The sequence below is a fragment of the Thalassophryne amazonica genome, chromosome 1, assembly GCF_902500255.1.
Source record: "Thalassophryne amazonica chromosome 1, fThaAma1.1, whole genome shotgun sequence".
In the NCBI taxonomy this organism is placed as follows: Eukaryota; Metazoa; Chordata; class Actinopteri; order Batrachoidiformes; family Batrachoididae; genus Thalassophryne; species Thalassophryne amazonica.
Genome location: NC_047103.1, coordinates 45967694 through 45980614, shown reverse-complemented (window position 1 = coordinate 45980614; position 12921 = coordinate 45967694). Strand labels below are relative to the sequence as shown.

Sequence of the window (12921 nt, the reverse complement as noted above, 5' to 3'; positions counted from 1 at the left end):
GGCATTTAATGCATTCTGTGCATGGCAGCTGTGTGCGGTATTTCATGATGATGTGGCGACTTAGCTTGATTAAATACATAAAGGGAAATCATGACGTGAAGACTTGGCGTGATATGTCGGTTTGACGTAATGTGGCTGCTTGGAGACTTGACCGAGCAGCCAGATCATGTGTCTTGATGACATAACGTGGTGTGCGCTGAGGTGAAACGGACGTGGACGTGGGGCGGTATTGTGCTTGATGTGGTGTCCAAACTTGTCTTGGCTTGAGATGAAGAGGAGACTTGACCTGGTGGGATGTGACGGCTTGATGTGTGGGTGTGGCTTGTGGTAGATGAATTTGCTTTTTGAAAAATTAATATTTTAAAGTGTTAAATTTAGTGTTTTACTGACAATGAAGAAAAAAAACACCCAGACCCTCAATTATTGAGACACTGGAGTGATTATTAATGAAAGTGCTAGTTTTGTTTTCTTTAATTATATGCTTGTTTTCACATACCAGACATTGACTAAATTGTTTTCTACCACAACAGAACATGATTTGGCAGTCAGAGCTGCGTACATTATGAAGGTACTGGTTGACTTGACATCTCCAATAAGGAATCACTTTTCTAGCTTGTGAACTATATTTACACGTCGGTTTATTGTTTTGTGTTTGAAGAGTATCGTGATAAGTGCATGTCTGCATGAGCAGATAATGGACAAGTCCCTAATGGCACTCGTTAGTGTTTGACATTGATCTGTCGTGTGGCACAGCTATATTATAGTTACAATTCTGACATCAATACTGGCACTCTTAGGCGACTTTTAAACGGACATGGTGAAGATAACACACAGAGTAACCTATTCACTGTATGATCGTGAACTTTTGTCTTTTCCATCTCCAGGTAACCTTTCCAAAACCTGCACAGCAGATGGCTGGACTGAGATGCATCCCATCGATATTGCCGTGAACTGTGGGTATAACCTCAACAGCACGAGTGATGATGTAAGTAAAACATCACAGAACAAATGATCAATGATCACTTGGAGAATAAACTCAGCAATACAGCAGGAAACCATACTGAAGATCATCAGAAAAGGAAATGTCTAATCAGAACAGCTTTTCTCTTCTCTGCGGGTGGGTATTGAATCAGCAAAACTGTTGTATAGATTGTTGCTGTTGTGAGTACAGTTTCTGATCACTCCTTTACACCATGCTTCTCCCAATTGCCATAAATGACTTTGGGTGGAGATGAGAATAACGAATATGCAGAAATTGTGGAAAAATCAAACATTTGTTTTTTTGCTTCTTTTACTGTTTGACAGAATGAAACACCACTAAGACAAGAGAACTAAGAATAATGGGCTCCCTTTTGCCGTGACTTCTACATTCTCTCTTAATGCGGCTTCATTACACAACAGTTAGTGAAGTAGAGTGAAGTCTGGTGGACAGCATGATGTTGATGCAGAGATCAGTCTGCTGATTGCACTGTTAAAAAGACAAACTTGGGAAAACAAAAATTCATGTCAGCGGCTACACAGTTATTTTGAGTTTACTTGTCTTAAGCATGTTAGTTAAGTCATCTCAGGTTAACAGTTTTTCACAACATGGTGTGCTAGATTTAACAATGGTAATTTAAAGCTGCTATTTAAAGTCACAGTCACACATTCAAAGTCTTCAAAATAACAAGTTTGGTAAAGCTACAGTTCGTAGGATTTAGGGATGTTACGATGTTAATTTCATCCGGGTCTTATTGTAATTCCGTCCCTTACTAAGTACAAAATCAGACTATTTCTCAAATTTATTCAGTCACAGTGAAAAACAGGGCTGGATTCTGAAGAACTTCTCTCTCGTAGGAGATCCATCTGTGCAGAATCTCGAACAAAGGACTAAAACAGTTTTTATAAAACACAACATGGTTGTGACAAAGGCGGAGCTTATTTCACAAAATCCATCCCTTATTGGTCACCGTGGGCACTAAAGGGAGGTCCAGCTCCCACCCTTAACTTGCACAATATCGGACATATTATAATTTATATTGTAGCTTGAATCTCTTTGTTCTAAGTGGTAAAACTGGTTCATCCCAGTTTGACATGCACATTTAGACGAATAACAGACTAAAAGTATATCAAACTAAGAATATAACCATTTAAGTAAAGTAATTACTTAATACCAAGACAAATAGCAAAGAAAACTAAATAATGCATAAACACACAAATATATCTTAACAATGAGCAGAAGTGGAATTTAGCATTCATAACCATCTTTTGATGTGTATTTTTGAGCTTAGAATGAGCCTTTCCTATCTCAGTAGGAGCGGGTCCCCTCAAGAGGCGGTCATATTGCACTACCATGTTGCTACAGTAGCTCTAAAGGGACATACTCACTCCTTTTTTGCATTTTGCAGCATGGTTGAAAGACTGAGCTAAACAAGATGATGATGGCCTCCCCCATTCCCATCTACTGGTTGCTAGTGGGGGCTAACAAGTTTGCAAACCACAAACCTGTTTGGGGAAAATCAGGGGCTGTGCGTGTGTTTCTCCATGTAGAACTGGACTTGTGTCTGGAATGCATTTGACATAAACCTTGTGACAAATCCCAATGGACATCTGTGCCAGATGCGCTGTGGTGACTACGAAGCAGCGGGGCAGCTGAAAGACAAACATGTAAAAGCTGAACACAGTCATGTCAACGTTCCATTTGCATTGACTGAAGCACGCGCATGTCTTTGAAGCACAGTATATTTGATTTTCATTGATAGGACTAGCTCTGTACATAATTAATGCTTCTATTGCCAGTCAATATGAGTTTTTAAAAGCTGTTGATGATATTTTCAGGGTTTTAGGTTTGAGTTTAATGTTGAGCATCAGAGCTACTGTTGGTGAGAGATAATCCTGGCGCTACAGGAAAAGGTGGAGCTGTTTGAAGATTGAAAGTGAATGACAGGGTGGGTAAAAGCTTTTTGGTGCTACACTCATCTGTGAGTCACACACACTGCCTCATTAGTATGCCTTGTCAGTATCTCAGGAGAGATCTGGCTCCTGAAGTACTGTAAAAGGAATTTGATGTCTATTTTTGTGCATACTTGATGCTGCCTTCTCATTTTCACCAAGAACAAAACGTGCGGTGTCATGGCACAAACATATTAAAGCAATTCATAAATACTTGAAATGTCAATGAGCTGTCGAAAATCAAGGGTGCTTTTAATGTTGGACAATTATTGTTTGCTTAGAGAACATTTTAAGCACAAAGAGACAAGATTGTGATTTAAGAAATCTGTAATTAAACAACTTAAAGGTCAGTTGACATTTTCTCCAGCAGTGCAAACATAAATTGAGTGCAGTGTGACAGATGAAGCCCGCTGGTATGTGTTGTTGTACAGAGCAGTGAAAGAGGCTAACTTGTAAGAAAGAAAAAGAAAATATGAGGTCTGTGATAAAACTAACGTACCTTTTTATTTTTTTCAAAAACTATATGGATTTGAATCACATGCGATTACATCAGACAACCTTGAACCCTTGTGCGCATGCGTGAGTTTTTTCACACCTGTCGGTTGCGTCATTCGCCTGTGGGCTGGCTTTGAGTGAGGAGTGGTCTACCCCTCCCGTCGGAATCTCTTTGTCTGACAACTTCCTGAGAGACTGGCGCTTTGCTTGATCAAATTTTTTCAAAAACTGTGAGGCACATCGAAGTGGATACCATTCGAGAAATTCAGCTGGTTTTCTGTGAAAATTTTAACGGCTGATGAGAGATTATGGACTGTTGCTGTCGCTTTAAGGACTGCCTATGGAGCGGGACGTCGCGACACGCCCTGAGCCGCCGCTGTCTGCCTGTTTCGAGCTGAAAGCTTCCAAATTTAAGCCTCTGTTGACCCAGGACGTCATGAGAGAACAGAGAACTTTCAGAAGAGGTCGGGATCAGCAGTTTATCCGGACATTCCACTGTTAAAGGAGATTTATTAATGAAAGACGTGCGGACGGGTCCGCGCGTCGGGACGCAGCCGGCGCGGTGCGGCGGCACAGGAAAAACACCTCCGTGTTGATAACCATTTGTAAAAACCAGGCGGCTTTTGGTGGCTTTCAGTTGAGTGAGTATCTGAGAAATTTTTTAACAGCTGGACATGTTCCAACTTGTCCTTAAGGCTTCCAACGGAGGTGTTTTTCCTGTGGCGGCACGCGGCGCCGGCTGCGTCCCGACGCGTGGACCCGTCTGCACTTTCTTTCATTACAAAATCTCCTTTAACAGTGGAATGTCCGGATAAACTGCTGATCCCGACCTCTTCTGAAAGTTCTCTGTTCTGTCATGACGTCCTGGGTCAACAGAGGCTTAAATTTGGAAGCTTTCAGCTCAAAACAGGCAGACAGCGGCGGGCCAGGGCGCGTCGCAACTTCCCACTCCATGGGCAGTCCTTAAAGCGACAGCAACAGTCCATAATCTCTCATCAGCCATTAAAATTTTCACAGAAAACCAGCTGAATTTCTCGAATGGTGTCCACTTCGATGTGCCTCACAGTTTTTGAAAAAATTTTGATCAAGCAAAGCATCAGTCTCTCAGGAAGTTCTTAGACAAAGAGATTCCGACGGGAGGGGTGGACCAGTGCTCACTCAAAGCCAGCCCACAGGCGAATGACTTAACCGACAGGCGTGAAAAAACTCTCACATGCCCACGAGAGTGCAAGCTTGTCTGTTGTAATCACACGTGATTCTAATCCATATAGTTTTTGAAAAAAATAAAAAGGTCCGATACTTTTCTAACAGACCTCGTATGATGTTTTATGGAGATAAGAAAGAAAATGTAAAATGTAATAAAATGATTAGTCTAAACAGTGAAATCTGTTTATGTAGTGACGAATCTGACTAAAGCAAACGCCAAGATACATTTAAAGTAGTGATATTGAATGATGAATGAATGAATGATTTCTTTATCAAGTGCAACAAACCCAATTACCTCAGAAAAAAATACAGCAATTAATTCACAATTATTACTACTTGAACGTAATAATGGCATACATCAGAATTAAAAACAACACGTATACATTTGATATTGTTTGTGTGCCCTAAACTTGAAACAGTACATCATCTGAATTGACGCACAGTGGATATAGGCTGCAGCAGAGTCCTGCACAGCCTGCCAAGCTTGGGGGGGAGTGGAGTGGGGGCGCTGCAGGTATGTGCCGTGCAGCCTCCCGGAGTGGCAGAGCGTAGGCCAGAGTGGGGGTGGGGGGTGGTAGGGGTGGGGGGGAGGCGTGTGTCATGTGTGCAAATGAGTTTGTATCAGTCTCTGTCCATGTGTGCATAAAGTCTGGAGTTGCCTTGACAACAGCAGGCTGTAGGGGAGGGCAGAAAAGAGGGGAGCCGAATGCTTCACCAATGCCACTGAAATCTTTCTGGAGGAAAAACAAGCGGGGCATTTTGACCTTTGGTAGCTAATAAGGCTGCCATGTTTTGGGTTAGGCAGAGAAAGTCAGAAATTCTGTCAAAATTCAATTTATGAATATCTCCAATATCTTCCGTTGCAAGGCAGATATTTGCTCCAATATGTTTTCCAACTTGTGTTTGAGTTCAAAAGTTAACGCAGTCTGAGATTGTACCACCTTGCCCACCTCATTAATCATGACGGACAGCTGTGGGGTTGTGGTTCTGGTAGCCGCCTCTCGGCAATTTTCCGGTAGGTCAGGGCAGCACATAATCCAATCAGCCCCAGCCCTCCTACCATAAAAACAAATAAGAATAATCCTCAACGTCCTTCCATGGAGAGTGTGCCCAAGCACACAATGCGCCACTTCTCCAGGCGTCAGACATAGCCCTCAGGATAGCTCCTATCGGGGCATGCAGGGGCCCCCAGCCCTGATTTCCTTGTTTGAAAAAAAATGGTGTCAGTAGTGTTGAGAGACCAGCTGATCAATTCCGTGGTTATTCCAAATATAGCTTGAAGAATTCACAGTCTGGTGAAGTTGGGACTTTTGAAGGTTGGAGCAGAGATAGAAAAACACAGAGGAGAGGAGAGAGTAGGAGATGCGACCGCCCTTGCCGAAGTCCCAAGCATTTAAAAATTTTGTGCATCTTTTCAGCACTTGCTGGACTCTATCTTCATGGAGGGTGCATAATGCATGTTCATTTGGGGTTATAGTAATAGACTGCATTTCTATAGCACATTCCTGGCATGAATCAGATGCTCAGACACACCAGTGTTGGTGTACTGTCATCTAAAAGCACTCAGCTGCACAATTGGAGCAATTTGGGCAAGCGCTCTTACTGATTTTCCAGTTTGACAGTCATTTGAACTTAGGATCCTCTGACCTTAAGCCCACTACTTTAGCCCATAGTCTGCTTTAGTGCTGGCTGGAAATTGGAAGCTTGCAGTACCCTTCTAAAAATGTTGGCCACTTCCAAGAGTGTGGAGATATTCTGAGTTTGTCCCCTTCAATGCTGCGTGGGGCACAGATGACTGTATCTGTAGTTTGCACTGCGTGAGTGTCCCTGGCTACAGTACTACTCTCCTGAACACAACATTATCTGAAGGGCTTAAAAAGAATTCGACTATTAAATATGGTTGATTTTTTATTTTTTAATTGACATATTATGTCAGGCAGGGGTGTTGGCCAAGTGGTTAGTGCACTTGGTTTCAGTGCGGAAGGTTCCCAGTTCAATCTCCCTGCCACATTTCTCCATGTAATGTGGAGTTGCATCACAAGGGACATCCGTGTAAAAATCTGTGCTTCAAACAAGGGAGCATCCGAAGGGACTTACTTTATTGACATAATTATGTCAAGTATTATTTCAGACCTAAAATCAATCCCAACTGTATGTAACTGTTAAACGCAAGTCATAATGGATTTTGCACAATAGGACCCCTTGAATCTGAAGCTCTGAACATGTAACTTAAACTGTTGTGCATTAGTATTCATTACGTGTGCTCATGTTGTTTTTTCTTCTTCTTCTTCTTTTCTCCACAGGGAACATTTTTCTGGCAGGTGAGGATTGGCTACACCATTGGCCACAGTGTTTCTCTCATCTCTCTTATCACAGCGATTGTGATCCTCTGCATCTTCAGGTGCCACAAAACTTAAAATGTTTACTACAACTGCTGCTTGTAGCAGGTGAACAGTTTGCTTTCTGTTCTCTATTTTCTGTCAGTGTTAAGGGTCCTATCTCACTGGGTGCAACTGTTGGAGAGCAGTTGAAGATTCGAATAGCGACCAAACATGAAAACAAACAATGTCGCAGTTGGTATCTCACTCAAGTGGCCACAAAGTGTTCAGCTCTTATTATCCTGCTATTATCCATGTGAACAAACTTTGGAAATTCCCACACTATTCCCAATAATGGTAAAATAAAATAATACATTTTTAAAAACTAATAAAGCCTACAGCATGCTCACTGAATTGCAGAATGATGTCTCTGCTGGATCTACTGTCCTATGTATCTTCCATGTCCAGTATGTAATCCACAGTTTATATGATCCTTTTGTCCTTGGCTTAGACATCCGCGTACAGCGATCTTTCATGCACTAGAACAGTCTTTTCTCCATGATGCAACGATGTCCAGCAGCACTTTCGAGGTGTGCGTCCCTTGATTTGATTTTATTTGGCAATAACATTGCAAGTCCCTTTAGCTGTTACCTTGTTTTCTTCCACTCGGGGTCTCCACAGCATAGCCAAGGTGGGTCTGCACATTTGATTTGGCACAGATACCTTTTCCTCCGTCCTCCTGCATTTTGGCTCTGATGGACATATGACATCACATTTCCATGGCACAGCACTTAGCGGAAAGATTTTCCTGGTTTAAAGACACATATGTGTGCTGTTGGAGCTGGATATGAACAGTGTGCTGTTTAATGAAAGCATCTCATCATATTTCTTCGCTGTTCATGCATCCCTCACAAGGAGCACATCAACGAACTCCCACCGCATGTCCTCAGAGAGAGAGAGAGAGAGAGAGAGAAAGACAGAAAAGAGAGAGAGAGAGAGATGTAGAGGAATTGTGCACTTCAATAAAAAAAAACAATACCAATAAATGCATAATTCCTGATGTCCACCAGGCTGGCAGCAGCTCATCCACTTCCAGAAGGGGTCACTCCACTAGTGTGCAACGCGTGCGTATGGGCCCAGCTCCCCCTCCCCGAGTTCTCTCATGAGTCTCTTATGTTAGGGACTTGCAGTGTTGCACGACACCAGTGATGGCTATGGGAGCATACTGCGAAGAGTCTTGTTTCCTTCGCCAACTTTGAAAAAACTGAAAATCCAGACATAACACTGGTGATGCCCTGCGACTGAAATAAAGGAAGAGTGCCACCCAGCGAGCATTGTGTGAAATCAAGTGATTTCACTCGCAATTGCTGTTCACAAGCTGTCGCAGCCCACTGTGATAGGACCCTAAGAGGGACTGGAGCCTATCCCAGCATGCACTTTGTGAGTAGCAGGTTACGTCCTAGAAAGATTGCCAGTCCATTTACAGACAGACAGTCATCTTGTTGTGAAAATGTAGGAACACGGACCCACAACAGGGGGCGTAAATGAACGGGCAATGGATAAGCCAAAACAGTACAATTAATGTTATGACATGCACAACAGAATACAGACAAAACAGGTTTGGAAGAACAGTCAATTATACGTTGAGTGACGTGTGGGCAGGCTCGAGGATAGGAGACGTCCGTCCAGAAACGAGCCGGATCCCACATGGCTTCCACCACCAACGGATCTGAAGAACACCGGAGCCGCAAAGTCCTGGGTCCCCAGGTGGCCACCGTCTCCATCTGTCAGACCTGGTACTGCTGGCAGATGAGTGTGGGTTTGCACACTCAGTAATCCCTCAGTCTGTGTTCCTTAAGGAGAGAGAACCTCTACCTCCAATAACACACATCGTGCAGCTCCTGTAAAACCCTTATCTGGTTGGGTGTGAGGCGAAGCTGTCGCAATCCACACCAAACGCCAATACAAGCAGACAGGAAACCGTCACAGGAAAACGGCTGCAAAAGACATCAGACTATTGTTCGGTTTAGATTCAGCAGAGATTTACCTATATGGTAGCTGATTTCTCGGCGGGGAGGTGGAGTTGCAGTCCAGCCTTTATGGTGATGGTGATGAGTAGTGGATGAGTGACAGCTGGTGCTGATGACAAGTGACAGCTGTCACTCCCGGTTGCTCCGACGCCCTCTCGTGCTTGAAGCCCGCACTTCAAGCAGGGCGCCATCTTGTGGTGGTGGGCCAGCAGTACCTCCTCTTCAGCGGCCCACACAACAGGACCCCCCCCCTCAACGGGCGCCTCCTGGTGCCCGACCAGGCTTGTCCTGGTGTCGTCGGTAGAAGTCGGCCAGGAGGGCCGGGTCCAGGATGAAGCTCCTCTTCACCCAGGAGCATTCTTCAGGTCCATACCCCTCCCAGTCCACCAAGTACTGGAACCCCCGGCCCTTCCGACGGACATCCAGCTTCACTGCGGGGTGAATCCGCAGTGAAGCTGGCAGCTTCAGCTTCAATGCGGAGCCGGACTGAGGACCTTTGAGGATGGTGAAAGGTCCTATGAACCTGTCCTTGAGCTTCTGGGATTCCACTTGCAGGGGGATGACCTTTGTGGATAGCCAAACCGCCTGCCTGGGCTGGTATGTAGGGGGCCGGGGCACAACCGGCGGTCTGCATGAGGCTTGGCCCTCGTCCAGGCTTTGAGCAGGGCAGAGCGGGTGGTATGCCACACCCGACGGCACCTCCTCAGATGGGCCTGGACCGAGGGCACCCCGACCTCTCCCTCCACTAGCGGGAACAATGGGGGCTGGTACACCAAACACACCTCAAACGGGGAGAGGCCGGTAGCAGATGATACTTGGATATTGTGAGTGTACTCGATCCAGGCCAGATGGTTGCTCCAGGCCGTCGGGTGCGCGGAGGTCATGCAGCGGAGGGCCTGCTCCAAATCCTGGTTCGCCCGCTGTGCCTATCCGTTTGTCTGAGGATGGTACCCGGACGAGAGACTTACGGTGGCCCCCAGTTCCCTGCAGAAACTCCTCCAGACCTGAGAGGAGAACCGAGGACCACAATCCGAGACGATATCCGATGGAATCCCATGCAGATGCACGACGTGGTGGACCAGGAGGTCTGCAGTCTCCTGGGCCGTCGGGAGCTTCGGGAGGGCCATGAAGTGGGCCGCCTTGGAGAACCGGTCCACTATCGTGAGGATGGTGGTCATGCCCTGGGACGGCGGGAGGCCCGTGACGAAGTCCGGGCCGATGTGAGACCAGTAGCGATGAGGCACGGGCAAAGGCTGGAGGAGGCCTGGGGCCTTATGATGGTCTGCTTTGCAGAAGTCCAGGACTGCAGCCCTGGCCTCTGGTGGGATGTACAACTTGCTCTCCGGACCGGTCCCGGGTCTGGGTTCTGTGTCAGGGCCTCCCGGATGGTCTTCTCCACGTCCCAGGTGAGGGTGTCCATGACAGTGGACTCGGGGATGATGGTTTCCGTTGGGTCTGACAGCTCAGTCTTGACTTCCTCCTCGTGCACCCGGGACAGGGCATCAGATCATTGGTTCTTTGTCCCGGTGCGATAAGTGATCTGAAAGTCAAAACGCCTGAAGAACAGTGACCAGCGGGCTTGCCTGGGGTTCAGACGCTTGGCGGTCCGAAGGTACTCCAGGTTCCGATGGTCCGTGAAAACCGTAAATGGTACCGAAGCTCCCTCCAACAGGTGTCTCCACTCCTCCAGAGCCTCCTTCACCGCTAGAAGTTCCCGATTGCCGAAGTCATAGTTCCTTTCAGTCGGGGTCAACCTGCGGGAAGAGTAGGCACATGGGTGGAGAACCTTATCGGACACCCCGCTCTGGGATAGCATGGCTCCTATCCCTGAGTCAGAGGCATCCACTTCAACTATAAACTGGCGTTTTGGATCGGGCTGCACCAGAACTGGTGCGGTCAAGAACCGGCGTTTCAACTCCCTAAACGTGGCTTCGCACCGATCCATCCAGGTGAAGGGGACTTTAGTGGAGGACAGGGCTGTCAGGGGCTAACTACCTGACTGTAGCCCTTGATGAACCTCCGGTAAAAATTTGCAAAACCGAGGAACTGTTGCAGTTTCCTACGGTTTGTTGGTTGGGACCGGTCTCTCACTGCCACAACCTTGGCCGGATCAGGTGCGACGGAGTTGGAGGAGATTATGAACCCCAGGAAGGACAAAGAAGAGCGGTGGAACTCGCACTTCTCACCCTTCACAAACAGCCGGTTCTCCAACAACCGCTGCAGGACCTGACGTACATGCTGGACATGGGTCTCAGGATCCGGGGAAAGATGAGTATATCGTCTAGATATACGAAGACAAACCGATGCAGGAAGTCCCGCAAGACATCATTAACCAAGGCCTGGAATGTCACGGGCGCATTGGTGAGGCCGAACGGCATGACCAGGTACTCAAAGTGACCTAACGGGGTGTTAAATGCCGTCTTCCATTCATCTCCCTTCCGGATCCGAACCAGGTGGTACGCATTCCTAAGATCGAATTTGGTGAATATTTGGGCTCCATGCAGGGGCGTGAACACTGAATCCAGCAGGGGCAACGGGTATCGATTGCAAACCGTTATTCCGTTCAGCCCTCTGTAATCGATGCATGGACGGAGTCCGCCGTCCTTCTTACCCACACAAAAGAAACCTGCACCCATCGGGGAGGTGGAGTTCTGGATCAACCCGGCAGCTAATGAGTCCCGGATGTAGGTCTCCATTGATTCGCGTTCCGGACGTGAGAGGTTGTACAGCCTGCTGGACGGGTACTCAACGCCCGGGATCAAATCAATGGCGCAATCGTACGGTCGGTGCAGGGGAAGAGTGAGTGCCAGATCTTTGCTGAAGACGTCAGCAAGATCATGGTACTCCTCCGGTACCGCCGTCAGATTGGGGGGGACTTTGACCTCCTCATTAGCTGTCACACCAGATGGAACCGAGGATCCTAGACATTCCCGGTGGCAGGTTTCGCTCCACTGGGCCACAACCCCAGACGGCCAATCAATCCGGGGATTGTGCTTTATCATCCAAGGATAACCCAAAATCACACGGGAGGTGGACAGTGTTACAAAAAACACAATTTCCTCCCTGTGATTACCAGACACAACCAACGTCATGGGCTGTGTCTGGTGTGTGATTAGTGGAAGAAGGGTGCCATCTCGTGCCCGTACCTTCAAAGGTGAAGGTAGAGCCACTAGAGCAGGGGTGGGCATCGAGGGCCGAGAAACTGCAGGTTTTCCATGCAACCATTCACCTCAGCAGGTGGGTTGCTGATGAGCTTCTCCTCTGAACATAAACACCTGATTGTCAATGAAATCACCTGCTGAGACACCTGATCATTAATGAAATCACCTGCTGAGGTGACTGGTTGCACGGAAAACCTGCAGTGTCTCGGCCCTTTATGGTACATGATTGCCCACCCCTGCACTAGAGGGAGCCCGACCTCCCTTGCCCATTTGCTGTCCAGCAGATTCCCTTCCGACCCTGTGTCTACCAGTGCTGGGGCGTGAAGGGTCAGATCCCCACTCAGGATCGTAACTGGGATACATGCGGATTTACGGGGTTTCCCCGCGTGCGTGTTATGGCCCACCCTTAGCCCAGTTTCTAAGGGCGGGCATTGTCGTTTAACCGCTTGGGGCAGTTCCTCTGTAGGTGCTCACTCGAGCCACAGAAAAAACACTCCCCGCGGGCCAGCCTCCGTTGTCTGTTATTTGATTTGACTTTGGCCCTGCTCGTGTCCATACGGGAGTATCTGGCTGTGGCTGGAGCGTGTGGATGGCGGCACCCTTTCGGACCCGGAAGAGAGAGGGATGGCTCGTGCCCGGCCACACCCCCCGCCCTGCTCCCGACGATGTTCCTCTAATCGGTTATCTAATCGTATAACCAGATCAACAAGCCCATCCAAATCCGGCGGTTCGTCCTTAGCCAGCAGGTGCTCCTTCAGGACCGGAGACAGTCCGTTTACG

General features: G+C 47.3%; 1 protein-coding gene across 1 annotated transcript in view; it reads left to right on the top strand.

The window, feature by feature from the left end:
• LOC117509353 (vasoactive intestinal polypeptide receptor-like) overlaps positions 1–12921 on the top strand; it is a 173265-nt gene that overhangs the window by 130025 nt on the left and 30319 nt on the right. Inside the window, exons 4-5 of the mRNA XM_034169026.1 lie at positions 885–985; positions 6936–7033. Of these exons, the coding sequence (XP_034024917.1) occupies positions 885–985; positions 6936–7033 (199 nt within the window). The remainder of the gene's footprint in view (positions 1–884; positions 986–6935; positions 7034–12921) is intronic.